Here is a 25683-nt window from a genome sequence, read left to right as displayed (position 1 = left end):
AGTCCTCAGGACAGGCTCACTTGGGGGCAGAGATTAGGTAACCAGCATGTGTTGATGAAGTGAATGGGGCCCTCTCTGGGGGTGAGACTGCAAAGAGACCATCAACTTGGTCTGTGGCCTGAACATTCTGGGCAACGTTTGTCCATTAGAAAAGGAGAAATCTTTAAAAAATGATACTTTATGGAAGAAAGAAAAGGCTGAGTGGAAGAGAGTTTTTCTAAGACAATCTAAGACTCGGTCGTGGTCTCTGCAGAGCCTGCGGAGGAAGGGGAACCTGTGGCTGGGGGAGAATTGTTTTCATGGCAATTGAAATGTCTGGGAGGAGCTTTGCTGGAAATCCTCAAGTTTTATGACAACATTACAGGGAGAGGAAAATGCAGGTGGTGTAGCTATCAGAACCGAGGGCAAAAAGATGCCTGTTCCCTTTCTGCATTGGTAGGAGAGCAGCTCTCCCGCAAGGTCAATGGTTGACAGTTGGGAACGTCAACCTTCAGCTCCACCATTCTTGATTAAGGGTTCCTTGCCGTATGCATCACTGAGTAGCCTTTTTTGGTTGAGGGAGCGCCACAAAAGTGGCCCGGAGCCCTTCCTCTGCCAGCCAGTGAGGCACCGTGATGCTTCCAAGCATCGCTCCCTTTGGTCATTTGCTGTGGTAGATGGTGATTTGATCCCTTCAGTCGAGCCCGACTCTTGGCAATTCTCTGGGTCAGGTGGTCTTCTGATCTTGCACTGCTTCTTGGAGTTGTTGCATGTTCTGGCTGGTGTCAGCTTTGATGGTGTCCAGCCAGCATCGTCTTTGGCGGTCTGGTTCCCTTTTACCCCAAACTCTTCCCAACACAATCACTTTCTCCCATGAATTCCTCCATAGGACATGGCCAAAATAAGTAAGACCCAGTTTCAGGGTTTTGCTTTCCCATGACATGTCTGATGTGTTATGTACTCTATTTAGCACTTGCTTTGCCCTCCAAGGAATATGCAGGAACCCTCTCTAGTGGCTTTGGTAGAGCCAGTCGCCAACCTGATGAATGCTGAAGGTCTACCATAACCCTCCCCCCAGCCCCCGTGTGACTCTGCTTCTGAGCAATCTTTCTGGCAAGGGGGCTTCTGGCCATGTTCCTTGTTTTGAGGAAAGAGGCAGCCAAAAGAGACCTCATTCAAGGTTCACCCCACCGTAAGCACCCCTGCCGTGCCAGGGAGACACCTGCACTTTCCCTTCCCTTTTTACTCTCCGGAGGGTCCTGACCACCTGCCTCTCAAGCTTCCTGAAGCAAGGAAATTCTTTCATCATGATGACAATCAGCTGTCCTAATTTGCAGACAATTGAAAATTGGGTCAGTTTTGCAGCTGAAACCATCCTCTCTTCTATAGTTATTTGGTTTTATATTTATAATTTGTAAGTGTATTTTTGAGTCGGCATTAGGGACTTCCTGTTACTTCTTAACATCCAGAGAGAGCAAGCAGAACGGGGCAGTCCATTACAGGGACTATAGACACCGCTCTGTGGGAGATCCCTTGCAATGTGCATTCCCAGGAAGAGGCACTTCCAGTTCTGAAAGCTACTGGAAGAGAGCACTGTCCGCGTGTTACCAGGAGAGAGAGAGGATCTAAGAGACAAAAAATCCGGCTTCAGCATGAATCTCATTGTGTGTGTTTGTATGAAAAAAATTGGAGAATTGATTTGAAAAGAAGGAAAAACGTGGCCAACTTGTTAAATGCTCTGTGTCTAAAGAAGGAGAAATCAGATCATAGACTTGGAAGGGGCAACCGTTGTCTGGTCAACTTCCACCCACCCACCCCCTTGGAAGGCAGGTTTCTTCCCATCAGCGTCTGGTCAAGGACTCCATGTGGAAAGCAGGTGTGCTCAGCTTGTGCTTCACTGCTCTGTGTTGCTCGAGCAAACAAGCCAAGCAACTTGCAGCGGTCGATCCTGCTAGCCCGCGAAGAGTAGCGAAAAGTGCCCTTCTTAAATTCAACCTTCCCGAAATGTTTCCTTTGAGGCCGTTGTCCAGTTGGGGTGTCCAGAGCTTCTGAGAGGGTCTCCTGCATTTGGAGTGCAGTTTGCAAAGTGCACTGCTGTCCCTCTGCTATGAATCTGTCCGTCTCCGGTGCTCTAACAAGAGGCAGGGGATAGTAGAAATTCTGGAAAACGGAAATTATCTGATACTTGAAGGAGTTTCTTTCTGACAGTAATCGCTAATTTGGGAATCTCTTGATGTAGAGGCATGGTACTCGGCTATTAAAATAAGACACATTAAAACCCCCAATTTTTGTAAATCTAGGGATTAAAAAATATTTATGGGAATGTCTCTAAAGAGAATGAGTTCCTGTTACCTGTTTAAAACCACAGAGACTTCTTCCAAAATGAACAAGTGGGGTTTTTTGCTGCCTCTGCACATCTGCGTCCTCTGTGTTTTTGGGCTGCGTGCCTCTTTTCCAATCTCCTCCGGCTGCAAAGCCGATGTAGCTTGTTAGGCAGAAGGTAAGGAAATCTCTCCTGGTTGCACCGGTGCCTTTCCTTAGAGTATAAGGAACATCTGGCAGCAGCAGGTGGGGTCTTCCGCCCTAGGAAGGGTTGGAATTGGTTCCCCAAAGCGACGCCGGCAGGACAGTGACGCTGTGCAAACGCCTTTTCCTCTGCCTGCCCTTCTGCTTTGATGGGGATTTCCATGATGGCTGAAGTTCTGCAGTTCAATCTTGGCAAGAGCACCATGTCTCTCTCTCTCTCTCTCTCTCTCTCTCTCACACACACACACACACACACACACACACACACCTCCTCTCCCCCCCCCCCCGCCCGTTTCCTCAGCCTCCTGCAGGAAATCTGTCTTTAATGGTCTTTATGAGGAGGAGGAGGAGGAGAGGCAGTATTTGCCTAAGCAAGAGGAATTTTGACAGGGCAGGCTTGGCAGCTCCCTGGCTTCCTTTGCTGCGCTTCTGGAGAGGGTTGGAGTGGTGAGCCATGGAGCAAATCACCTTTTGTTCTTTGGCAATCCATTATCCCTCTGCCTGTTCAGAAGCAGCAGAACATACAGAAAAAGGAGACTGCTGGCAGGGAGACCGTGAAGGAAAATCGGCCTCCTGCACAAACAGACCTAATTACTCAAGAATAGCCCAAGGAGCCATTGAGCACAGGAGCCAGAAGAGAAGGAAGGGGAAACGCTGGCAGTGAGGCAGAACCCGGAATGGGGAGAGCTTAATTCAACTCTGCTTAGCCGTGGTGGGTTCATGGGCAGTCATGAATAATTAGGAAATTATTATTTGCTAATAATTATCCCTTGACCTTGTCACGATTCTTGAGGCCCCAAAAGTCCTCCTCAAACTGAATGGACTGTAAAGCAACACAGTGAAATTGTACTCCTGCTTGAGAGAAGTTGCGAGGTGTAAATCTCTGACCTCCTTGGTTGATCTACAGCTGCCTGATTTCCATTGGCATAACGCCCCCAACCACGATGGTGGTTGCTCCTTACCCCATTCCTACTCAGACCCGGCTCTTTGCATTCTGGGAAGGTGATGGGGATTGATGGGGAAGCCCACCTGCCAGCTGCCCTTGAGGCAGGAGTGCTGGGCTCCCTCACGTCTCTTGAGTGGCCCGTAACTGAGTAGAATCTGGTAAGTCTGAGGCAGAATTGAATTCAACTTGGAAACCATTTTTGGATTATTGTTATGAGCTTGTTCCACTCCGAAATGTGGGTTTCTCTTAACTTAACCTAAAGCCTCTAAGTATCCAGATAGAAATGACCATAATTCTATTTATACTGTGCTGACTTTGCCTATTGATATTCACATTACTTGGATTTTAACAATGACTTGTAATTTTTAAAAAGATGTCGTGGGATGCTTGTAAACTCCCTGCTTATCTACATAGCGCTTTATTTTTCCCCTTTCTTAGCTTAATAACACGTCAAGTCTGGCTCCCATAGCAAGAAAGGTAAGGTGGCTCCTTTATAGGGAGGGTAAAAGAGGGGGTCGGAGCTGTTCCTGCCACCCCTCCAGGCTGCCCTGGGGTATCTCTAGAAGGAACAGTCGGTCCAGCCAGAGCTCAAGAGTGGGCAGTGGAGGGTCTTCTCTGCTTCCAAAAACTGCCCCTCTGTTGGAGCTCTCTCCAGTCCTCAGCAAGGCAGCAGCCAGTCAAAGTGCTACCATCCCTGCAGCCCAGTAATTAAACGGCTGAGCCGGGCCGGGCTGGAGGATGCAGCCCCCGCCCCCAGCAGAGTGTCCCATCTGTCCAGTGCCATGCAAAGGGCAGCCCATTAGCTGTGGGCCCAGAGTGGAGGGCTTCCATCTTCTACTGGAGAACGCTGGCAAGTCTCAGAACGGGAGAAAACGACCAAATCTGTGCCCCAGCTCCAGTGGGAGCGGCCGTTGGGAGGCTCAGAATGGAAAAGTCCAGCTGTCGTCAAAGCTTGGAGCCGGCTATGCCAACATTGGCCGTAAATTGCGACAGGGACAGCCGAAGCCAGGAGGCCTGGAATTTTGGAGGCAGAAAGGGGAAGAACTTAAGTCAGTCTGGAGAGAAAGGGAATGTGCAAGGCTTGGCATGAAGAGCTCTGGCAGAAGGGAGGCTGGGTGCTCAGGCCGGGCAAGGAGGGATTACCCCGATGCAAAGCGGGGTCTGGGTGAGGCTGAAGACATCCAGAGAGAGACTGCCTCTTCCTGGCGGCCTGGGTGCTCTAGGGCGCATCTCTTTCTCTGCCAGATGACTTCACAGAGCTACCAAATCCCCTTTCCCCAGCTGACCACCTGCATGTCATTCCTTTCTGTTCATTTTCCTATGAAAATGGCCCCCTCCCCCTGCCCCAAATTCTGCCTTAACTATCAATTAAAAAAAAGAAGAAGACAGGTTTTAAATTTGCCTGCCTGATTTGCCCGTGAATGCGGCCGGGTGCAACAGGAGCCACCCGTGCAGCATCTGCAGTGATCACCTTAGCTTGATGTGTTGGTTTTTTACACAGCATGAATGAGATGTGTTTATTGTTCTATTTTCCTTAATTAAATACATCGGTGCTCTTTAAAAGGAAAAGAATCCAGGGGTCCTGTAAAAATGAATACTTTTGTATGGTATAAACTTCCATGGTCTGCAGCCCCTTCTTCTGAGGCATAGAATTTTATCCCGAAAGAAGAGTAGAAACTCCACAACTGGGGTGTGCGTGTGTGCGTGTGCGTGTGTGCATGCTGTTGAGGGGAGATTATCACCGTCTGCACCTCCTCACTGCATTTCCTTCTGGCCTCTCTGCTTTCTGTGGCCCCCTTGGAAGACTTTGGATGTGTGTGATGTACACGTGTGTCCCGTGCTCTGGGCAACACACCCTGCCTCAAAGTTAAGTTCTCCGCAGACTTTTGTGTACCGAATGTGCTTACAACACTCCTTGCTGAACTCGCTGCTTTGATTTGCATTGTTGGGAATGTTCCCGCCTGGTTTTCTTCTGGGCCTGCTAAACTCTTTTGGATTTGGAAGAAAGGGCACAGCCAGTCAGGGAATACCTGCATGAGTAGAAAACAGGGGTCAGCAGTGTTCTCGGATTCCAGGCTCCCCAAATGCCTTAGACTCACACTCCCATCATCCCCAGCCACTAAGGACGGTTGTTTGCCAACATCAGGAATCCTGATGGAGTCGTGGCTGGTGTGACTTACCTGCTGTCTCCTGGCTGGAGAAGGGCTTGAAGCTGCTGCTGCCCCTGCTCTTTTTCAGGTGTGGGGGGGGGAGGGGCTCCGGGGCTCCCAGTGCCAGGAGGCCTCTGTGTCTGCAAAGGGGGGGGCATCTTTCTGCACCCTCTTCTGCAGGCTCCCCTTTCCTGCCCCGCTCCCTGTGACTGGAGCTGACGGGCGCTTTTGCTGGAGATAAAAAATAGCGGAGGAGTAACGGAGAGGCAGAAGGCACAGGAAGGCGGTTGGGTCGTTAGAGACAGAAGAGCAGAATTAACGTGCGGAGGGGGATTTGGAGGGAACACTGCCTGCATTGTAATCGGAGAGGGGCGAGGGGAAAAGAGAGAGACCGAGCGAGCGAGACTGACCCCCAATCCCCGGAGGGACCCCGAGAGTAGCAATGAGGAGAGAGTGAAGGATTCCAGAGGTGGAATGGCTTCCTCTTTCACCAGACAGACGCAAGGGAGGCGGGCAGCGCGCCAGCCCCGGTACCTGCACTTCCAATCTGGGCCATTGACAGCTGGAGCTACTTTGTTGGGGTGGGGGAGCAGGAAGGGGGGGGGCAGGCGGCTATGCAGCAACATACAACGTAAGGCAGCCATTCTTGCCGCTGCCACAGACAAATGTTCCAGCGTCAGTCCTGGAAGGCTTCGGGGCTCCCGTCTTCCTCTGGCCTCTCCCAGCCAGAGATCATTGTTCAGGCAGCTGCAGACGTTATATGGGCAGCCAGTCTCCCTGGGGAAGGAGCACCCCCCACCCCCACCCAGCAATTCAGTTGAGGAAGGAAAGGCTGCCAAGGCTGGTCTGACAGCAGGGCCACACGTGTTCCTTAGCAGCCTCCCAGGTGCAAAATGGGGGTGCCAGCAGCTCATTCGCTCCCTTCCCCTTGCTTTGGGGTCAGCTGGCTGGGTGAGAATGGGTGGCTCAGGTCCTTTGTCCCATTTAGCTGCTCTTTCCCCAGCCATCAAGTCGTATTGGCCTCCCAGGGAATGGGGTCTCTAAGCACTTCTGTGTTCCTGTAACATCAAGGTATCAATTAAGGATTCCATGGGCAGGGGGTTGGACTAGAAGACCTCCAAGGTCCCTTCCAACTCTATTAATAGTCTGTTATTCCTCTCTGGCTAGTTGAATCCTTGAGTTGAAAGGTCCGTTTTCATCAGTGAATTCAACTACCTGCACCATGCAGAAATCCAAACTAAAATATCCCTAGCCTTTCTTGCCCCCATTTGTACAAATCTAATGAAGGGGAACTCTCTCTCTCCCCCCCCCCCCCAACCTCCCTGGATCTTCAGTTCACTTCTCTCACCGTTATACCTTTTTTCCTAGCATTGGATCGGAACCTCCTCTTCTGGACTCTGCAACTATAGAGTAGGACCTGGCCTTTCCATGCAACATCCTTTCAGGTGTTGGAGGAACGCTATCGTGTCGCTCTTATTCTCTCTTATTCTCTCCGGGACTTCCAGCCCCACTCGTGCAGGGTTTGTCAGTCCCTCTTTAATCAAGCAGTATATCTGAGGAAGGAAGCATTTCAACAGTTCCTCTGATTTAAAGGTGCATCTCTGCCAGGTGCGGCCTGGATCTTGCCTTGGCACCAAGGGCCTGGCATGAAGAAGAGGCACTTAAAACACGAGGAAGGAAGTTCTGTGTCGGACTGAGGAATACATTGACTCTGCTGCCTCTCCCACCACTATTCATGAGGTGGTGCTGTGTTGTGACTTTGTGGGTTCTAGTGCCCTTCCTGCTTTCCCTTGTTTGGCCCTGGAAGTGGATAGGGACTGAAGGTTTTTCCAAATAGGCCGTTGATCCCCAACATCTCCCAGCCCACACACCTGTGGTCCCTGGAAGATGGAGCAATGCAGGATTGAACTGCTATTAGGAGAAGTGTGTTATCCCTGATCAACTCAGAGCTCTTTTCCTTCCTGTATTTCCAACTGTTTCCCAATATTGCCCTAAAGCGACCCAATAGTTTAAAAGATGAAAAAAAGACTCACCTTAGCCATCCTTCCCTATTGCTTGAATGAATTTACAAAAACAGACTGCTGTGAAGTGTGTAAATATAGTTCTCGCCAAAGGAATTTGTGTCGCTCTGACCTGAGCCCCGGATTCAAGAGGGAGGGGCAGCAGGGACGATGGCTAAGGGTTCCCCCTTCTCCCATTTGTGCCCCCTGAGCATGCTCTGGGCCGGGGTCTGTTCCTCCAATAAAGGGGCTTGGCCAACGGTCTGCAGGAAGTGAGCTAGGAAGGACAGCCAGTAGGAGCCAGACAGAGTCTGCCCAGCTCCCTGGTCTGAGTCAAAGCTGGACTTTTGTGCTGCTGGAAACCTCAAGCTCCTGAGCTGGTCCTGCCAGGTTTTCCTTTCTGGGGAGTGGAGAGTCCTTCTTAGCAATTGCTGGGTAACTCCCAGGAAAGCTGAAATTATGTTTGATTTGAGGAAGAAATATTGTGTCATAATTCTGAACCTGCCATTCCCAGAAAAATTGAATGGGAGATTTTCTTGAAACTATACAGTGAGAGATGATCTGTTTCTAGGGAAAAGCGAGATCCTGATCTCCAGGAATGAGTGTCTCCCAGTTGCCGGTCAGGATTGTGTAAGATTGAGAGTGTGTCCCCTACACACACACACACACACACCAATTCCACATACTTTAGAGACAGTCTTCCCTTCACTCTTTATACCTGCCACTAGACTGATCTGTGTCAGCTCACAACTTAAGCCTCGCTCAGCCCTCACTCGGGTTCAGAAATTACTCTTAATTTTGCTCTTAATTCAATTCTTAATGTTCCCAATTTATATTGATATAGAATTGTAGCTTACTGTGCCTTTGAAAGGGGTAGGAGGATTGCCTTGCAGAGCAGGGTCCTGTATATAGGTACATCCCTATGCTCATTCATTATTTTTGTTTTTGTTTTCACTGGGCTTTTATGCTGCTCCAGGCTCAAAGCTGGCATAGGTTCCACAAAGCGGTTTAAAGATGAAAATCCACCCTATTCTCTCTTATCCTGTTGTATGCATACTGATTATTAAGTCATTGTGCAGTAATTATGGGCTTTTATGTCTCTTGCAAAGAAAAACCAGAGATATTTATTTTTCTAGTCATAAGGAAGCTGTGTTTTATCCAGCAGTCCTCAGCAAGGTCAGCAAGCGGCCTCCCTTAAGGTCAGGCTAAGAGGATGCCTTTGGCAAAAGGCTGTCCGGGTTGCTGACCAGCAGCCATGATTAGAAGAAGCTTCGAGCACCCCAAATCTCTCAGCCCTCCCCAGCTGATTTCAGAATTAAAGTTTGCCCAGCAATTTATGTGGAACGCTGCATTCTCAGAGGAAATGTCGAATTCCTTTCTTGTAGCCACAGCGAGCTCATTTAGCGTCCCCCAGGCTAGAGAGTTTGGTCATATTTCGGCAGGGTTCAGTCCCAGGTTTCTTTCTTGGGCCCTTGCACTGCAGAGGAGCAAAGCTCCCCTTTTCTGGGGCTTCTCTCATCTGCCCCCCTGCATTCTGCCAGACGTGGTGCTTGGTTTTGCAACATGCCAGCAGCTCCCCCTGTATTTATATATCTGTTTTGACGAACAAAGTCTACCAAAAGAATGAAGGCCCCAGAGGGGGAAAGAGCTCATCTTTGGGTTGCCCCAAAGGTGCTTTTTCCAAAAGGCAACTGACTCTCTTGATTTCTTTTCCTTGAAGACATTTCGCTTCTCGTCCCAGAAGCTTCTTCAGTTCTTGGATGAGAAGCGAAACATCACAAAACAAAACAAAACAAGGAAGCCCAGTTGCCTTTTGGAAAAGCACCTTTGGGACAGCCGTGACCTGGATGGTGGAGGACCTCCAGTGTCGTCTTTGGGTTGTTTCCCTCTCAGTTTGGGCCCAGGATGGTCGTCTCACCCGGTACTCCCTGCCCTCCTCCCCTCTCTGACCTTCCCCAAACCTCTTGCCAGAGAGGGGAGGGAAGACTCCATGCCTTAAGGACCTTTGGCCTCAGCCCTGCAAAGGCCACAACTCCCCCCACCCTTCCCCCAACCTTATCCGGAGGATGCCGAGACGGGGAAGGCTGTGGTATTTAATAGTGATCTGGTGGGATGCATTGTTCCAGCTACTAGCAAGGAAGCACATTTCATCCAGAAACCGTATGAATTACAAAATGGGAAAGTTGATCTCACTCCAGGCTTTATTCTTGCTGTTTTCAGTTACAGACTTTAGTAGTCCTGTCTTCAATTAGCCTGTCTGAAGAAAAAAGCCTTCGGATCTGCCTCCTTGGTCCATACTTGGTCTTAGCATCCGGCATTACCCATGGCTTATGTGGTGCTCGTAATACCCGGCAGCCCTCCAGCGCTTTTCACGGCCAGAAAGTGCTTTTATTGGGTGGCTCAGAACGGACCCCCCCCCCTTACCCAGAAGACTGAATAGGGTCTCCCCCTCTCCTGGTCTTCCCCGCATACTGTGTTCCCCCAGAGGAGGATCTTTCCTCCCTTTGCCTTCTGGGAAGAGGGGGGGGGTGTTGATTTAAGAAAGCAGCAGTTGAGGTGGGGGGGAATGTCCTGGGAGGTCTGCTGCTGGATTTCCTGGAGCTGAGTGGGGAAAGTGAGCTAGCCTCATAGCCACTGCCTGGAGGTGGGCGGCAGGGAGCATCTAGCTCTGAAAAGGTGTGCAGAAAGCGGCTGGATCCAAGACCTTGGCAACTTGAAGAGCTGCTCTGCAACTTCCACTTTTCTTCTTCCTTTGGTCATTGGCCAGAAGGGCCTGGTGCACGAGGCCAGAGACTGGCGGCGGGGAAGGAGCTGGGAGGGAAGGCCACCCTCACTAGCAGACCCTGTGAAGGTCACCTGTTCTGAGCTGGGCCTGAGTTTTCCCCAGAGTGCCCCCCCCCCCCAGCTGAGCCATATTGTTTCTGGGAGGAGGGGGGGGCTGTCCAAATTGCATTCCAGGCGCAGATGTGTGAAACGTAGGCAATAGCAATCATATTTTTTTTTCAAAAAAAAATCAATAACATACATGACTTAGAGTTTATATCGCTATGTATGTAGTTATATGTAAAGCCTTCTGCTCCACTCCCGCGATTTTGTTTTTCCCGTTGCTTTTTTACTTAATTAGTAAAAATGAAAATTATTGAAAGCCTTCCGACATTGGCAGGCAGTTGTATTTTTCTTGGAGGTCCTGAGCCATTTTTAAGGGAGCAAGGGAGGAGGATCCCTCCATTAACAGCTTCGGCTACTCCCACTCAGCCTCCATCGGCCTGGGGGGGGGGGAGTTAATGGCTTTGCATCCTCTTTCTTGCTGAAGGACGTTTGAGGGTCTGTTTCCTGAAGTTCTCCGAGTAGCAGAGCTCCTTTGGGCCTCTGATAGCCCGTGTTCCTTTCTCCTGCTTGAATAATCTGTGTCCCCTCCCGGCTCTTCCCTTCTCTCCGTTTGCTTGTGATCCAGCAAACAAACTTGGTCAGCGCTGCCAGCTAATGGTGGTTGCCCTTCCCAACGCCTGTCTTGTGTCCATTCTTCCTGAATAGAGCTGCAGGAGGTCCGCAGACTGCAGAGTGCTCCGACTGCAACCTGCGATGTGGAGGGAACTTTCTGCTCACCTGTTTTATTCCTCCGCGTTCACTTTTTGGCATCTCACTTTCCCTTCCCAGATCTCTCACCTTTCTTTTCTGCTTAGGAAATACTCAGAAATACTTTGCTTATGGTGGCATGCATCGTTTAGGCCTTCCACCGTATCCTCCCCCGTGCACCACATGTAAATGCTAGCCATTTGGCCCGACTGTGATGTAGAGACGGGGTTTTCAACCTGATTATAGGAAAGGTTTTGCAGAGTGGCAAACTGTGGCAAAGAATCTAAAATCAGAAATGGGTTGCTAAAGTTGACATTAGTTGTTAACTGAACAAGGTTTTCAGACACTGCTGTATATGTGGGCCTGACTGCTGTCATTTTCTAAAGTGATCTTCATCCATGTGTCACCCTCCAGATAAAGGTGGGACTGCCATGGAATAAGCCTTGCTACAAAGCTCAAAGTCTACCGAGCAGTAGTGCCAACTACCCTGACATATGCCAGTGAGACTTGGACTGTATACAGGAGCCACTCTTGGCAATTGAACCACTTTCACACAATCTGCCTCTGTAGAATTCTGAGGATCCGGTGGCAGGACAAGGTGCCAGACATAGAAGTCTTCTCCAGAGCAGGCTGCCATCACTTGACACCCTGCTGATGAAAGCCCAGACACGCTGGGCAGGCCAGGATGCCAGAGCATCGCATCCCTAAACAGCTCCTCTATGGTGAGCTGCCTCAAGGAAAGTGATCGCAAGGGGGACAAAGGAAACGATACAAAGACACGTGGAAAGCCTCCTTCAAGTCCCTGGTTATCAACACCACCTCCTGGGAAACCCTGGCACAAGATTGATTGACATGGCAAACGCTGATCCACCAAGGCTGCCAGGCATCTGAGGACAGAAGAACAACCATAGCACAAGAGAAGCGAGCACTCCGCAAAGCCAGAGCTGCAAAGGCTGCAACAATGGTATTGGCATGAACATTTCGTGCCCATATAGGCCTCACCAGCCACCTGCAGCCCACAACCTGTTAGATGTCAAGGTCCTCTTCGAACACAATGGACTAACATCATCACCCTCCAGATGTGCTGGATACACAACTTCTGGAGTTGTGACCTAGAACCCAAATTTCCAACCAGCATGGTCCTTGGGGAAAACTGCTCTGAAAGAGAGTGGAGGACATCCAGTGAAATACCTGTTCTGCTGTTTTTCTTCTTATATAATGTGGATTATTGCTTCCAGACTCTTCCCCAGTTCGCTCATGATAAGAGTTTCTGTCTCCAGAGTTTAAAAGAACAACAGAGTTGGAAGGGACGTTGGAGATCTTCTAGTCCAACCGCCTGCCCCAGGCAGGAGACCCTATGCCATTGTAGAAAAACAGTTGTCCAATCTCTTCCTAAAAACCTCCAGTGATGGAGCACCCACAGCCTCTGGAGGCAACTTCCATTCCACTGGTTAACTGTTCCCACTGTCAGGAAATTTCCCCTTAAGTCCAGACTGCTTCCCTCCTTGATCAGTCTCCATCCATTGCTTCTTGTCCTGCCTTCAGGTGCTTTGGGGAATAGGTTGACCCCCTTTTCTTTGTGGCAGCCCCTCAACTATTGGAACGCTGCTATCAACCTGTGCTGGCCACAGGGATAGAAGGCCACTGACCATGGACAGATAGAAAGTGCTTCTGAGGAAATTAGGCTTATATTTCTGTATAGCCAAAGTTTGTTATTTGTGCCAGATTTGGCCATTCTGGTTAATTTGATTTATATGCCGCCCTTCTCCGGAGACTCAGGGCAGCTTACAATGCGTTAAGCAATAGCCTTCATCCTTTTGTATATTTATACAAAGTCAGCTTATTGCCCCCACAATCCGGGTCCTCATTTCACCTACCTTAGAAAGGATGGAAGGCTGAGTCAACCTTGAGCCTGGTGAGATTCGAACTTACAGTAATTGCAGACAGCTGGTGTTAATCACAATGCTATCAGTCTGCTGAGCCACCAGGCCCTGTCTTAAGAAACAGGTGCAGTTTTGTTGGGTGCCACAACTCTCTTAGTGAGCACATAGGTGGATGTAATTGAATCCTCCCACCTTGCTGCTGGATGAACCATGGTTTTTCCCCCTTTGATGCAGCATATGGTGCCTCCAAAATGACAAATGTTGCTGAAAAGTTGCTGGGTTTTGGGGAGGGGACGGTTAGCCCTAAAAACAAATGCTCACTTTTTCTCAGAATAAACCCTCTTTACTTAAGATGTCTCTGAGAGCCACTTTGGGGTTGTTTCATGGCACCAGGCTAGAAACCCCAAGTTCTAACCCCACCTTTGGCTCAGGCATGGAGCCTGGGAAATTGCATGGCTTGTAGACACCCTGTGCCACCTGAAGCTAAAGCTCGAGGTGGGGGGAGGACAAAAGCAACTGAGTATTTAAACCAGGGGTGGGCCCCTTTACGACCCCCCATGGCCGGCTCGGGAATTCTGGAAAGCCACCGGTCGCAAAGGGTCCATGTTTACCCACCCCTGGTTTAGATGATGCTGAAGTTGTGGCAGGTTAAATTGGTTAAGCCCTTAGATATGGTGTCTGCTGCTCTGAATGTTTTTTTTTTTTTTTTAATTAGGATATTTTTTTCCCTCAAGAAGCTGACATTTCTGTGGTCTCAGAGCAAGAAGTAGGCAGGCTGGACTTGACCAGTCGAGCCCTCCCCTCGGCCTGGCAGAGGAAGACCAAAACCCTCTTTGCTCCAGGGCCAACCCTGGTGCAGGCTTGGGAGCTGTTGGTGCATTATTCCGGTTCTGCCCTAGGAGCCTGAATCCGGCCTCCATCCTTCTCCGCCATTCACGTCTGCAGAGCTTTTGGCATTCAGATTTTCTTTGGACAAGTGGGCAGAACCTTTGCGGGTTCACTTTTAGAAGTGAACACGTAAGCAAATGTTTTTCTCTAGTCTACCCAGAGAAGGCATCCTGATGGGCCACCAATGTTTACACCTTATGCTTTTTGAGAAATCTTCAGGTCTTCATCTAAATTTAAGTCTTACTTGGCTGCTGGGTTTGCCTTAATGTTTGAGGGAAGTGTTGCTCTTGGGCAGGAGCGTCAACTGTTTGAAGCCCTTCTGAGCTCAATATTATTATTAATAACAACAACAACAACAACAACAACAACAACAACAATACTGTGTTTGTGGGAAATCTTCCTCTCAATGAAAAGTGATGCTGCTTTTTAAAACAGGGTACACAGAAGCAGCTGGATGCTTTTCCCCTGCCCCAACCCCCCCCCCCCCTTTTCTTGGCACCCTTCCTGGAGTGCGTTGGCCTCCTGCCACCCGAGGCAGCTCCTGACCGCCTTTCCCTTTTGCACAAGGTTGCTTGGGCTGCATCCTGCTGCCAGGGAGCATGCTCACATGGTTTGGCTAAAGTCCAAGAAAATGCTGTTATAGGTAGTCCCCGACTTACAACAGTTCATTTAGTGACCGTTTGAGGTTAACAATGGCATTGAAAAAAGTGACTTATGACTGTTTTTCACACTTATGACCATTGCAGCATCCCCATAGTCATGTGATCAATATTCAGACCCTTGGCAACTGACTCGTATTTATGACGGTCGCAGTGTCCCAGGGTCACGTGATTCCCTTTTGTAGCCTTTGACAAGCAAAGGCAAGGGGAAGCAAATTCATTCAACAGGTGTTACTAACTTCACAACTGCAGTGATTCAGTTAACAGCTGTGGCAAGAAAGGTCGTAAAATGGGGCAAAACTCACTTAGTCCTCTCACTTAGCAACATTGTGGTTCTAAGCCGAGGACTACCTGTCATTGGCTCTGGGCTTCCTGTACTAAGAAGCGTTAATTCCTTCTGACCTCTAACCCCATACTGACAGAAACACACACATGCCTTGTGTAAATTAACACAAACTACAGAGAGAGAGAAGGCATAGGACCCTGGGCATTTTAAGTTCAACAGGAAGTAGCAGGACCAAAATCAGAATGTCTGAAAGGACGTTTATGTTGCCTATTTACAAAAATATCATTATATAAACAACTTGGATTTTATATTATTATCAAGGCAGGAAAGTCCAGCCAGTCCTCATGACAGCGCCATCCAGAGTTCCGACAACAGGGCGGCCCATAACTACCGGAGGAGCGCCCTCCCTTTTTCTTCTGGCCCCCGAGGATGTGGGTCAGTTAGGATGCTTCCGCCAGACGCCAGTCCCTGGTGAGCAGGAGAAACCTTTTGTCCTAGGAGCTGTGCCTCCAGCACCCGGCACGGCCCTGCCGTATTTGCTTGGCTTGCCTGCAGATCCAGCCTTCGGGCTTTCCGTCTCCCCCGGTTGCCCTTGTGTTTGTCCCGGGCACAAGCGCACAGCTCCAGGGGGCAGCCCAGGGTGGGCCAGGGGAGGCCGTCTCTTTATTTCGCCCTCATAGTTCCTGCCGCCAGCCTCACCACCACCATCCTGCTTCCACGAGGGGCTAACTGCGAATCGCTGTCTTTCTTTCTCGGTCTTTGCTCTGCAAAGGGACAGAGGGAAGTTATGCAAAGCCACCCAGAACCGGCTGCAGGTCTTCACCTAGCAGCTGAGAGCCACCTGGCAGCCAGATGGGCAGCAAACACCATGATGAGCAAACAAACAAGCAAACGGGCTGTTGGCCCTCCACAGTGCTGCCCCTTCCCTCCTTTATTAGGACCCCTCCCCTCCTTGAAAGAAAGTGGCTCTCTGTCCTTTGCTTTCCTGCAGTTAGGAAGCAACTTGGTGGGGGGGGGGGAGTAGTGTTTAGCTGGAAGTCTTTGGGCTGGGCAACGGTCAGAGTCTCCCTGGCTGCTCATCATTTGGGGGCCTTCAGAGGCAGGTCAGGGTTGCTTTACGGGAAATACAAACATCCTGAGGCAGCTTCTTAAGGGGGGGGGGCTTGGGGTCAGGAGGCCCCACGGGTGGGATAAACGGCCAGTGGATGGTTGTTAATGGGCAACCCCGTCCTTCGTTAAAGAGGAGGGGCGAGCCCAGGAACAGCCGCATTGAATTTCCCAGATGTTCAGGCCCCAAGAGCCCTCTTGCTGTCTGGAGAGGAAATGGGGATCCGGAAAATGCCGCCCCATATTTTTCCCCTGATCCTATTGCTTTTCCGTTTCCCCTAAAAGCAGGAACAGTAAATTAAGGGGGCTACACAGCTGGCTTCCAGGTGCCTCTCCCTGCTTGCTGAAGTGCCTGCGGGGATCCCCGGGACCTCTCGGTTCAGCCTGCCCCTTCTGCTGGTTGTTGCCTGAGAGGGAGGGGAAAGCTGGGGAGCTTTGCCCAAGAAAAGGGTCCCTGGGACAAGGGTGCTCTTCTCAGGAGATTCGGGGCTCCTTCTGGCCCTGAACCAGAGGGAGGCTCTCCACTTGAGCCACTGCATGCCAGCCCCTCGCCCTCTCTGGAAGAGGGACACGGCCCCTTTGACACTCCAAAACACTGCAGTGGAAGAGGTGGTGGTGGGAGAAGCCTTGAGGGGCTCCTGATGCTCTTTGGAGCACGGCCATCCAGTGACTACCAGCTGGCCTTTGCAGGAGCCCTCGAACTGGAAGGATCCAGAAATCCCATCTGGTCTTGCTATGTGTAGAGGTCTCTTCCTCCACACACACACACACACACACACACACACACACACACACACACACAGCGCTGTGAATGCCTGACCCCTCTAGACCTCTGGAGGTGCAGCTGCCTTGGTGGAGATTAAGCCCACTTGGCTTCAAAGTGGGAGCAGATTCCTGCTGTTAAAAGAAACGACTAATTCACCAGAGGTGTTAAAAAAAGCAGAAAAAAACTCTGGGCTTCCGACCCCTCCCTTCTTTTTATTTGTAATTCTGTTTGGGTTGTGAAAGTGAAGGGCCAGACTTGGGAGACGGTCCGGCCTCTTGGAGCTAAACCCAGCTATGCTCCCTATTTCCAGTCAACCACATGGACGATTCCCTCACCTCCGGGGACATCTTGACCTTCCATCAGGAGAGCAAAAGGCGAGAATCCGTTCAGGGCACCCAGAGTCCTTTCGCATTCCCTGGGAGTCCTGGTCCCCACTTCTGATTTTTCCCCACCCCAGCAGGCTGCGGAGAAGCAAAGTCGCAAAGGGGCCCGGGGTCTCTCTGTCAGTGGGTGGGCAGAAGAGGGCCCCGTTTGGCAGAAGTCTGAGAGAGAAAGGCTGAGTTTAGGAATGAGCCGGGGGGGGGGGGGAAGAGAAGGATCCTTCTTTCCTGCTTCCAATCCTGTGATCGAGAGTGGAATTATTTTTAAGGGGTGGGATAGTATTGTATTATCTAGGCTTTTTCTGGCTTGCTGTAAATATGGATTTATACTCCTTGTAGGGAGCATTGTACATGAAATAGTTAAAGGGCAGATAACACAGCCAATGGGAGAAAAGCTGGTCTGCTTATTCTCAGTGTAGTTTGCATCCAAAATGTAGCATTGCAACCTTGACTTGGCGCCTCTGTCGCAGTAGCTGGTCATCATTTGAACATGGGAGGCCCAGCAGCTGCAACCGCCCTTATGGCGTGTTGGTGAGAGAAAGCGTGACTGCCTTTGCCAAAAAGAGAAAGGAAAGGAAAGGAAAATGCCACCACTAAAATACCAAAAGTAGCGTATGGCGGTTAAAAAAGCATTCTGTGCTTTTGAGCAAGTTTCAGGCATGGAAAAAAAACTACTACCAGGAGGCTTTCCGGAATGCTCCTTTGTTGAGGTAGTCTTCGCATCTGAGAACAATACTATGCGAACGCAACTAAAGGAACACTTGAAATAGTCCATTGCGCTCTCTTGCAAACATCTGAATCCATTCAGTGGTTGTCTACAAGTCCTTTCGGGACGGCTGCACTTAAAACTCTCAGCCGTCTCTGAAGTCGCCCAAGGGGACATCTTCCACCCAGTCCTGGAGACCCTGGCACCAAAGGCCTCCTGAGGAGCTTCTTGGAATAGGCTTGGCATTGATGGGCTAGACTGCTTAGCATTTGTTTTAAAAAAAATGATCAATAAATGGCTAGTTAATTTGGCTAACTGTTGGATTAAAAGTATAATCCACGTATTCTTAAAATGCTGTAGGGACAAGAAGTAAGGTGGGAAATGGTGTAACATCAAAACAAAAATTAACAAAATCACTTGCCTTTCATTTTTGGCCAGTGCTATAAGCCACATAACGCAGCAACCGTTGGGGGCTCTCTCTCTCCTTTCGTGCAATTAATCTCCATCTGGAGATTGGGGGGGGGGCCTGCCAGCAGGGGGTCCCCACCCATCGTTCCACCTCTGTCCTCCATCGGCATCAAGGTGAGAGCAGCCAGAAGTGTGGCGAAAGGCATGCAAGGGAAGGAGGACACTCCCCAAGACCTTTGGGAGGCAGCCAGTCCCAGGAAGATACTGACATGGGTGGGATACGGGACCTTCTGAAGAAAAGCGGCTTCTCCAGTGTCAGAGCGCCCCTTCTGTGGGGAGAGTGACCCAGGTCCAAGCCCTGGCACCTCTCCTGGAGTGTCCTGGAAAGGCCCGTGGTTGTCAGTGAGGGGATAAGGTGGGCCTGGAGGAATCGTTGACCCGACCTGCTGTAGGGCGGCTTCCTCGGTTTGTGTTTTCTGCAGCTGTGGCCCCCATGCTGTTTCCAGCAGCAGAGGAATTCTGGACTCACTTCTCTTCTTTGCCTGCCTGCCTGCCCTGTTTTTCATGAAACGCCACGGCTGCTCTTTGACTTTTCTTTCCTGTTAAAAAATGTTTTGGGTCGGGGTGCTATTTCGGTGGGGTGGGTGGCTGTATACATCTGATAAATAAATTCTGCCAGAATTTGCTGTCCTTGGTCCCTTCCAGTCCAAAAATGCCCCAGCTTTGAAGTCACTCAACTAACTCCAGCTGGGTTTTCGGGACTAAATAGGGCTCCCCCACATCCCCCCATTTGGGACCATTTTAGCAAAGAGCCAGGCTGCCCAGAGGTGTATTGTTTGAGGGCCAATTCTCCGCTTCTGTCTGTGTCACTTTGATTGTGAACAGGGAGAAATCTGAGGTCTGCAGATGGTCTTTCTTTTCCCAGCCTTCCTTATCCCTTAATCTGGATCAGAAAGAAATCCCACTTTCTCCTTCCTTCTTCCAACTCTTCTGGAAGTTTCATATGAGATCATTTCAAAATCCTTGTTTGCGTCCTCTGGGCAAAGTAAGTGGGAGGGGATTGACACTGGCAAAGTTAAGGAATGCTGTTGCAGAAGAGCAGAGAGAGGTGCACTTCACGCTCAGCTGCCTAGCGTTGTAGTTAAGTTTTCCATTTGCAGTCCTAATGGTCAGTTATGAAGACCAAGCTAATCTACTTTCAACTGGGTCAGATGGTTGCAAAAGCAGGCTCGCTTTCCAGATAAAAATGTTCCATAAAATAGCATTGGGTTCCTGGGGGGCGGGGGGGGGGGCAGTTATGTCTCCCTAGTACATACTTTCTCCTTCTGGGTGATGGATGTTGCCTTCTGTGCCATGACCTTTGGAAGGTCCTCTGCTCCACAGATAGGTTTACAGAAGTGCCTGCCCAGGAGCAAAATAGGTTTGTGTTGCAAATCTCCCTTTTCACGCTGAAACTCAAGAAGGTGCGTTTTCCGTGGCTTTGTCTCTACAGCAGCCTCTGTTCCTGGATGCCACAGAGCAATGCGTGCGCACGTGGGCGCTTCTCCCTGCCCACACACCCTTTTGAAGGGCAGAGTGCAATTTTCCTTTCGCAACCAGACTGGAAGTGGCCGAGTGTTTTTCTGTCTTCTGGGGCTTTAGGAATTGGGCTGCTGCAGAGCTCTGCTTTTGCCTGAATTGTTGCTCAAATTCCTCAGGAGAGTAGCTTGCGGAGAAAAATGCACACACACTCAGACGCAAGATCCCAACGCTCGCTTGCCATCATGTAGAGGAATAGAATAAACGTGCGAGAAATGAGCCCTGAAACCACAGCCTCCTCTAAACAATTACAGTAGCTGTGAGAATCACAAGCCTTTGGAATTTGCATTGCAAATTTACACCTATGCCATGTTTAAGAGGTAGCTTACTTTCTCTCCTAGTGCAAGGAGAGACTTATGTTGCACAGGGGCCCTCCTGCTTTAGGGAAGATTGGAGGCATTTGTGTGCCGTTTGTGTCATGTACTCTTGAGGGCTGCAGGTGCCGGAGTTAAGGAGAGGGAGTGTTTTTTAAGAGGTCCTTTCCACTGAGACACACTTCCTCTCTCTGCTCTGCGTGCTCTGGCCTGCAGGCTGTGCTTCTCTCTTGCTCTTTGCAGCTTTCGGAGGCTGAGTGTGGAAGGAAAGGCCGCCTGCTTTGGCTCCCCGCGCTGCTCTGATGTTCAGGTAAAGGTGGTGGGGATCCACCTGTGTTGCGGCATTTGAGAGAGAGAGAGAGAGAGAGAAGAGGAGGTCAAGGGAGCCCCATCGGACGAGGCCCCCTGCTTTCCTTTCCAGAAGAAGCTTGCTTGTTTTGTTCATGTGAAGCATCTCATGGAGAATTGAGTCACCTACCGAGGACTGGGCAAGATTGAATTCCGATTGTTTTAGTATTTTTCCTCGGATGCCTCTCTAGGTCCTTTTTATCTTGTCTGGTTCCATAGACTCTTCCTTTCTTTGAACGTTAACCCAAATGTGCCCTTCATTAAGATTGATTTGAGGAAATGTTTTGGTTGCCCTGTATACACAATTACATCCACAGGTCTTAATCTGGGTACCTCTGGGAGTCGTGGTCCAAGAAATCTGGAGGCGCCCCCATTTCTTGCTCCTGGAGCACCTCCACTCCTCCTCACGCGAAGAGTGGCTTTTCATGAGATCACCGGTCGGCCTTTGGGTGGCCAGAGGTTCCCCATCTGCCTTCCGCCACGGAAGCCAGGTCTTCTCCTGCTCTCGGAGGCTTTGACCTCAGTGGTGCTGGCTTCTCCCAGCTGTTGCCACCCTGCTTTCTGCCTTTGGGCACTCTGGCCCCGGACCTGCTGAGGGCCAGCTGCTTTAGAGGTTGTCCTGAGCCCCCTGAACCCCCGACTGAAATGCAGCCCTTCCTTAAGCCCTTCCACGCGGGAGCAGAAACGTGGAGATTGTACTGCGTGGAACTTTCCATTAGGCTAGAACTGCTTGCGACACATGAACTTAAAAGAGTTTCCTCCTCAGCATTGCAGGCTGTTGTGGAACTAGCACATCCAAAACGGTCAACGGGAAAATGCATTTGTTTCACTTTAAACATTTTTAAATAGGTTTTTTTAAAAAAATCACACCTAAAATCTTCAAGGATAGTTACAACCGAAAGTGTGCCAGGTGCGGCTGTTGCCTCTCCATGTTTTTTTCTTTAACAATAATTAACATTCCTTGCTAAAGTCTCTGGGTGGAGGGCCTTGCAGTCAAACACTTTCAGCCGTATTGGGGGTGGGCTTTAGCCTCTTCCCATGCCAGCCAGCCCAAATATCGGGAGCCGATGGACAGCTGTCTTAAGTACGGAGGGTCCTTGTGCTTGGCAGTCCCCGTGTTCTCAGTACCGTAATGGATACTTGGCTTGTTGTGTGTCTGTGAAGTGAGGGGTCCCCAGGCCTAAAATGTGCTTAAAGACCAGGTGAGATAAGAAGCCCCTTATCCCGACAAGCAGCAGCAAGGGATACGGCAGGCAGGTGTGGGAAGATCCAAGGCTGGCATTCACCAGGCCATGGACTACTGGGCTGCAGTGTTGGTCTTTATCAGAGAGAGGGTCTTTGCCAGCAGGAAGCATCCTTGGGCGGGCAGGATCCTTCCCCTTCCCCAAAACCCCCAGTGGATTCTGGAGCAGGCAGGATTGAAAGTCTGGGCTTTGCATGGGGTCCCCCAATGATGCTCCTCTAACCTCTCTCCTTCCCTCTCTCTCTCTCTCTCTCTCTCTCTCTCTCTCTCCCCGTTCCCTTCCTCTGTCAAAGGTTCCTTCCAATTGTACACATGTGCAGATATTGGGGGGGGGGTGCTTGTTGTGTGCAGGCAGTTTCTTTGCTTCCCGCTGAAGAGCTCAGTGGGCCTGGAAGGGCTTCCTCCCTTACGGTAACAGTTGTGTTTGGAACCGAGTTCAGCCTCCCAGTGGGAGCCTTCTGCTCCCTGGAATTGTTGGGGCCCTTCGGGGAATAAAGCACCCGGAGGGGCCCCCTTTTCTCCCTGGAGCAGCCCAGGTGGGTGCTCTGATTCTGAGGAGGATCCGGGTCCAAGGGAGCTTCGGGAAAGCCTCAGACTGCCCTTCAAAATATTTGGGAACAGCCCTTAGCTAATAAGAGGTTGTCAAGATGGCACAATCCTGGCTTGCCAAAAGCCAAAGACTGCTCACCTCTCCCGCTTTGCCCCCTTGGCTTTTCTCTGTAACCCACAGACAAAATTCGATTCTTCCATTTGGGGAGGGGGGAGCCCTGGGGGGAGCCAGCCCTGCCTTCTGCCGGCCAGGCGCCGGATCCTCGGAGGGGGGTGCCCCGCTCCCCCCCCCCCCCGCAGCCACTCACCAGCTTCCTCTGGTTGCTGAGGCAGAAAGTGCAGATCTGCTTGGGCTGGGAGCCGTCGCTCTCCGGGACGGCCGGACTGCCGCCTTTGCCGGCGCCGGGGTGGAAGAAGGCCGGGCCGGCGTGGCAGGGCTGCCCGTCCCCGCAGGCCTCCCCGGCCAGGAGCACGTTGCCCAGGTGCGCGATGTAGCTGGAGGCCAGGCGCAGCGTCTCGATCTTGGAGAGCTTGCGGTCGGCCGGCTCGGTGGGGATGAGCGTCCGCAGGGCGCTGAAGGCGGTGTTGACGCTGTTGGTGCGGTCGCGCTCCCGCGCGTTGGCCGTGTGGCGCTGGCGGGGCTCGCGGGCCACGCCGCGGCTGCCCTTCTTGCCCGGCCCGCGCTTGCCGCCCCGGAGCCCGTAGGCGCCCGCCTCCAGCGCGTAGGGCTTCTCGTCCGAGCCCGAGCTCTCGCCGCTGCCGTTCTCCTCGTCCTCCTCCGACAGCATGCTGATCTCGGGGTACAGGAAGCGGCTGGGCGCCGAGCGCAGCAGGGCGAAGGACATGGCTGGGCGGACACGGGCCGGCTCAGCTCCGACCTCGCATCTTGCGGCGGCTGGTCCGCCTCCTCTCCCTCCGCGCTCCCCGCTCACGGACGGCCGCAGACGGCTCCTGGGCGACGGCAGCGGCTGGACAGGCGCGCGCGAGTTTTATATTGTCCGTGATGGTCGGCCCGACAGGCCCCTCCCTCCCCGCCTCGCTTCACGCCTACCTGAGCGTTGCTCCGGAGGGGGGAGCGCCTCCCCACCCACCCCCGCCTGGGGGCTGCAAGCTGGAGGGTTGGGAGGGGGAGGCCATGCGCTGACTTCACCTGTTGGATGCAGAGCTGGGGCTGGCTGGGGCTTCCTCCGGGACTTGGGGGGGGGGGGAGAACCAGTCGACTGGCTTGCCCGCAGCAGTTAGGAGCCTCCTGCCGAGGTCAGCCCAGTCCAGGCAGGAGGTGTCTGGGGAAGGACAGAGGAGGGTCTGCTCTTGGCCAGGGGGGGGAGGATTAACCCTTGCTGGGCTGCTGCTCTCCTGAAGGCCTCAGCAGCTCCAGGCCCTGCTGGGCCCCACCTGCACCCCATTGGATTTGTTGTGGAACAGAAAACCTCCCCCGTCCTTCAGGTGCCCCACGCGTGTATTGGTTCCTTCCTCTGCCCCTGAAACATGCCCTGTGGATTACCCGGAGGACTTGTCCCCAGGGAAAGGGTGAGGGAAGGAGAATCCTCTTGTCCTTCGGGGGGGGGGGGGGCGATTGGGGAAGGGGCTCTGGTGCACAGAGACACCCTCCTGGGTTAAGGCGCAGCTGCTTCCCAGGGTCTTCAGCTGTGGCTAAGCCAGGGCACGCAGCAGTGTCCTTCAGCACGTGGAGACGTTGATCTTGAGTCCTCTCTTGATGCAGCAGGCAGGTAGGCTGCGCTTGGCACTGCAGGCTTCACCAGGTTGCTGATTTAAACTCATTCCTGGTTTCAAAACAAAACCCAGCGAAGCATCAGCAGCAGGACTTGGACCGCTTGCTGGGCTGTGAAGTAGCAACCAGTCTGGCTCACTTGGCTGGGCTTTTATCTCAGCCCCCCCAGAATCACTGGGCGTCAGGCAGTGGGATTGATGGATAAATAAATAAATAAATAAATCTCTGTCTGACCTGGTCCCACATCTTGCTTTAAAGCATACAAATGTTTAAATAACTAAACAGAACCTTGTGGGAGCCCAAGCTTTACTTCTGACCCATTGCGTGCTGGGAAGCTGGCTTGCAATTGCAGGGCCTCCTAAGCAGCCTCTTTTTAGGGTGGCCAGTCAGGCCTACGATGAGGCTGAGCCATTTCAGAGGCCTTTGGGCTCGGGTGAGCACCCTGGGCAGACCCAGCTCTGCTCCTGGAGTTTTCCTTCTCTTGGCCAGGACAGCAGCGGCTCCTCTCTGGGGAACAGGTGCGTTGAGGTCCGTCCCTCACCCTCCCCCCCCCCCGACTGTTGAGGAGCCCTGGCTGGGGGCTGCCAGCCTCCACTCTACAAGGGAAGACCTTCCTGTCTGCACCCAAACAAGGAATCTCCTGGGCCAAGCGGGCTGAGCTGCCTTGGTGGGCCCAGGGGTCTGCTTGCTTTCCCCCCTCTGTGCGGGGGAGTGAGAGCCAGCCAGGAAAGGGAAGGGGGCAGGGCAGAGACACCTGTGCTTTCCAGCCTCACCTGGTCAGCACGGGGCAGAAGGAGAGGCCAGGAGAGTCTGGCACGGTCTCCCTTTTGGCCCTTTGCAGAAAGGCTCTGGCCTGTGCGGAAGGCGCTCCTTGATTCCGGGCTCTGGGCAGGGGAAGAGAACGAGGAGGAGGGAAGCCGGTGAAAAAAATGTGCCTAGCCTTGCAGGACTCCTGCCCACATGGAGACCTTCCTCAGCCATGGGACGTCCCCATTGACTTTGTTCCGTTTCCCGGATAAGAGAAGTCAGAAAGAGCTCTCTCTCCCTCCTTCCCTCCCTCCTCAGTGGGCCCTTTGCGTTGGCGGTCAGTCCTTCTAAGGGCATCCGACCCTTTTGGGGGGAAGTCCTGGGGCTGCCCCCCCCCGAACCTGCACAGGGCCCCTCCCAGTTCAGGCCTTGCCAAGCTCTGGAGCAGGGCCAGCAGAGTCTGTCCAGGGGGGGGATTTCTCTTCCCTCCCCCCATCCCAAAGTCCGCCTGCCCCCCTTTCCCTCCGGCTGCTCCCCCTTCTCTTCTTTCTCCACGTGGACCAGCACTTTTCAAGGCAGAGCTGTGCCAGGAATGCACACCCAGGAATGCCTCTGCTCTTCCAAGAGCAACTTCCAGACGTGTGGCTGAGTGACGGCAGTGCCTTGGGGTGGGGGGGGGGGTGATGTGTTAATTGTGGGAGGCAGCTGGAGGGGCGGGAAAGCTGCTACTGGCATCAGCCCCACACAGGAAAGGCCCTTGGCTGCTCTGCTGTGCTCTTGGGTGTCTACTCCACCTCCTCCTCCTTCACAGCAGCCTCTCATTCAGAGCGTCCGTGGGGATGGACAGACGGACAATGCTAGGTGGATGTCCCACCCCGGTTCTGGAAGCAGATTGAGGACTCCCTCTTTGTG

General features: G+C 51.9%; 2 protein-coding genes across 3 annotated transcripts in view; one reads left to right on the top strand and one right to left on the bottom strand.

The window, feature by feature from the left end:
• BOP1 (BOP1 ribosomal biogenesis factor) overlaps positions 1–25683 on the top strand; it is a 52148-nt gene that overhangs the window by 20628 nt on the left and 5837 nt on the right. The gene's annotated exons all lie outside the window — the stretch shown is intronic.
• SCX (scleraxis bHLH transcription factor) lies at positions 15619–23137 on the bottom strand. Its single transcript, XM_070940220.1, has 2 exons — positions 22601–23137; positions 15619–15657 (listed from the first exon to the last, which is right to left on the bottom strand). The coding sequence occupies exons 1-2, from the start codon at positions 23135–23137 to the stop codon at positions 15619–15621; spliced, it is 576 nt and encodes a 191-aa protein (XP_070796321.1).

Source organism: Pituophis catenifer, unplaced genomic scaffold (assembly GCF_029215685.1).
Source record: "Pituophis catenifer annectens isolate HBS135680 unplaced genomic scaffold, rPitCat1.0.hap2 SCAF_3, whole genome shotgun sequence".
Lineage (NCBI taxonomy): Eukaryota > Metazoa > Chordata > Lepidosauria > Squamata > Colubridae > Pituophis > Pituophis catenifer.
This window is presented reverse-complemented; position numbering and strand designations above follow the sequence as displayed.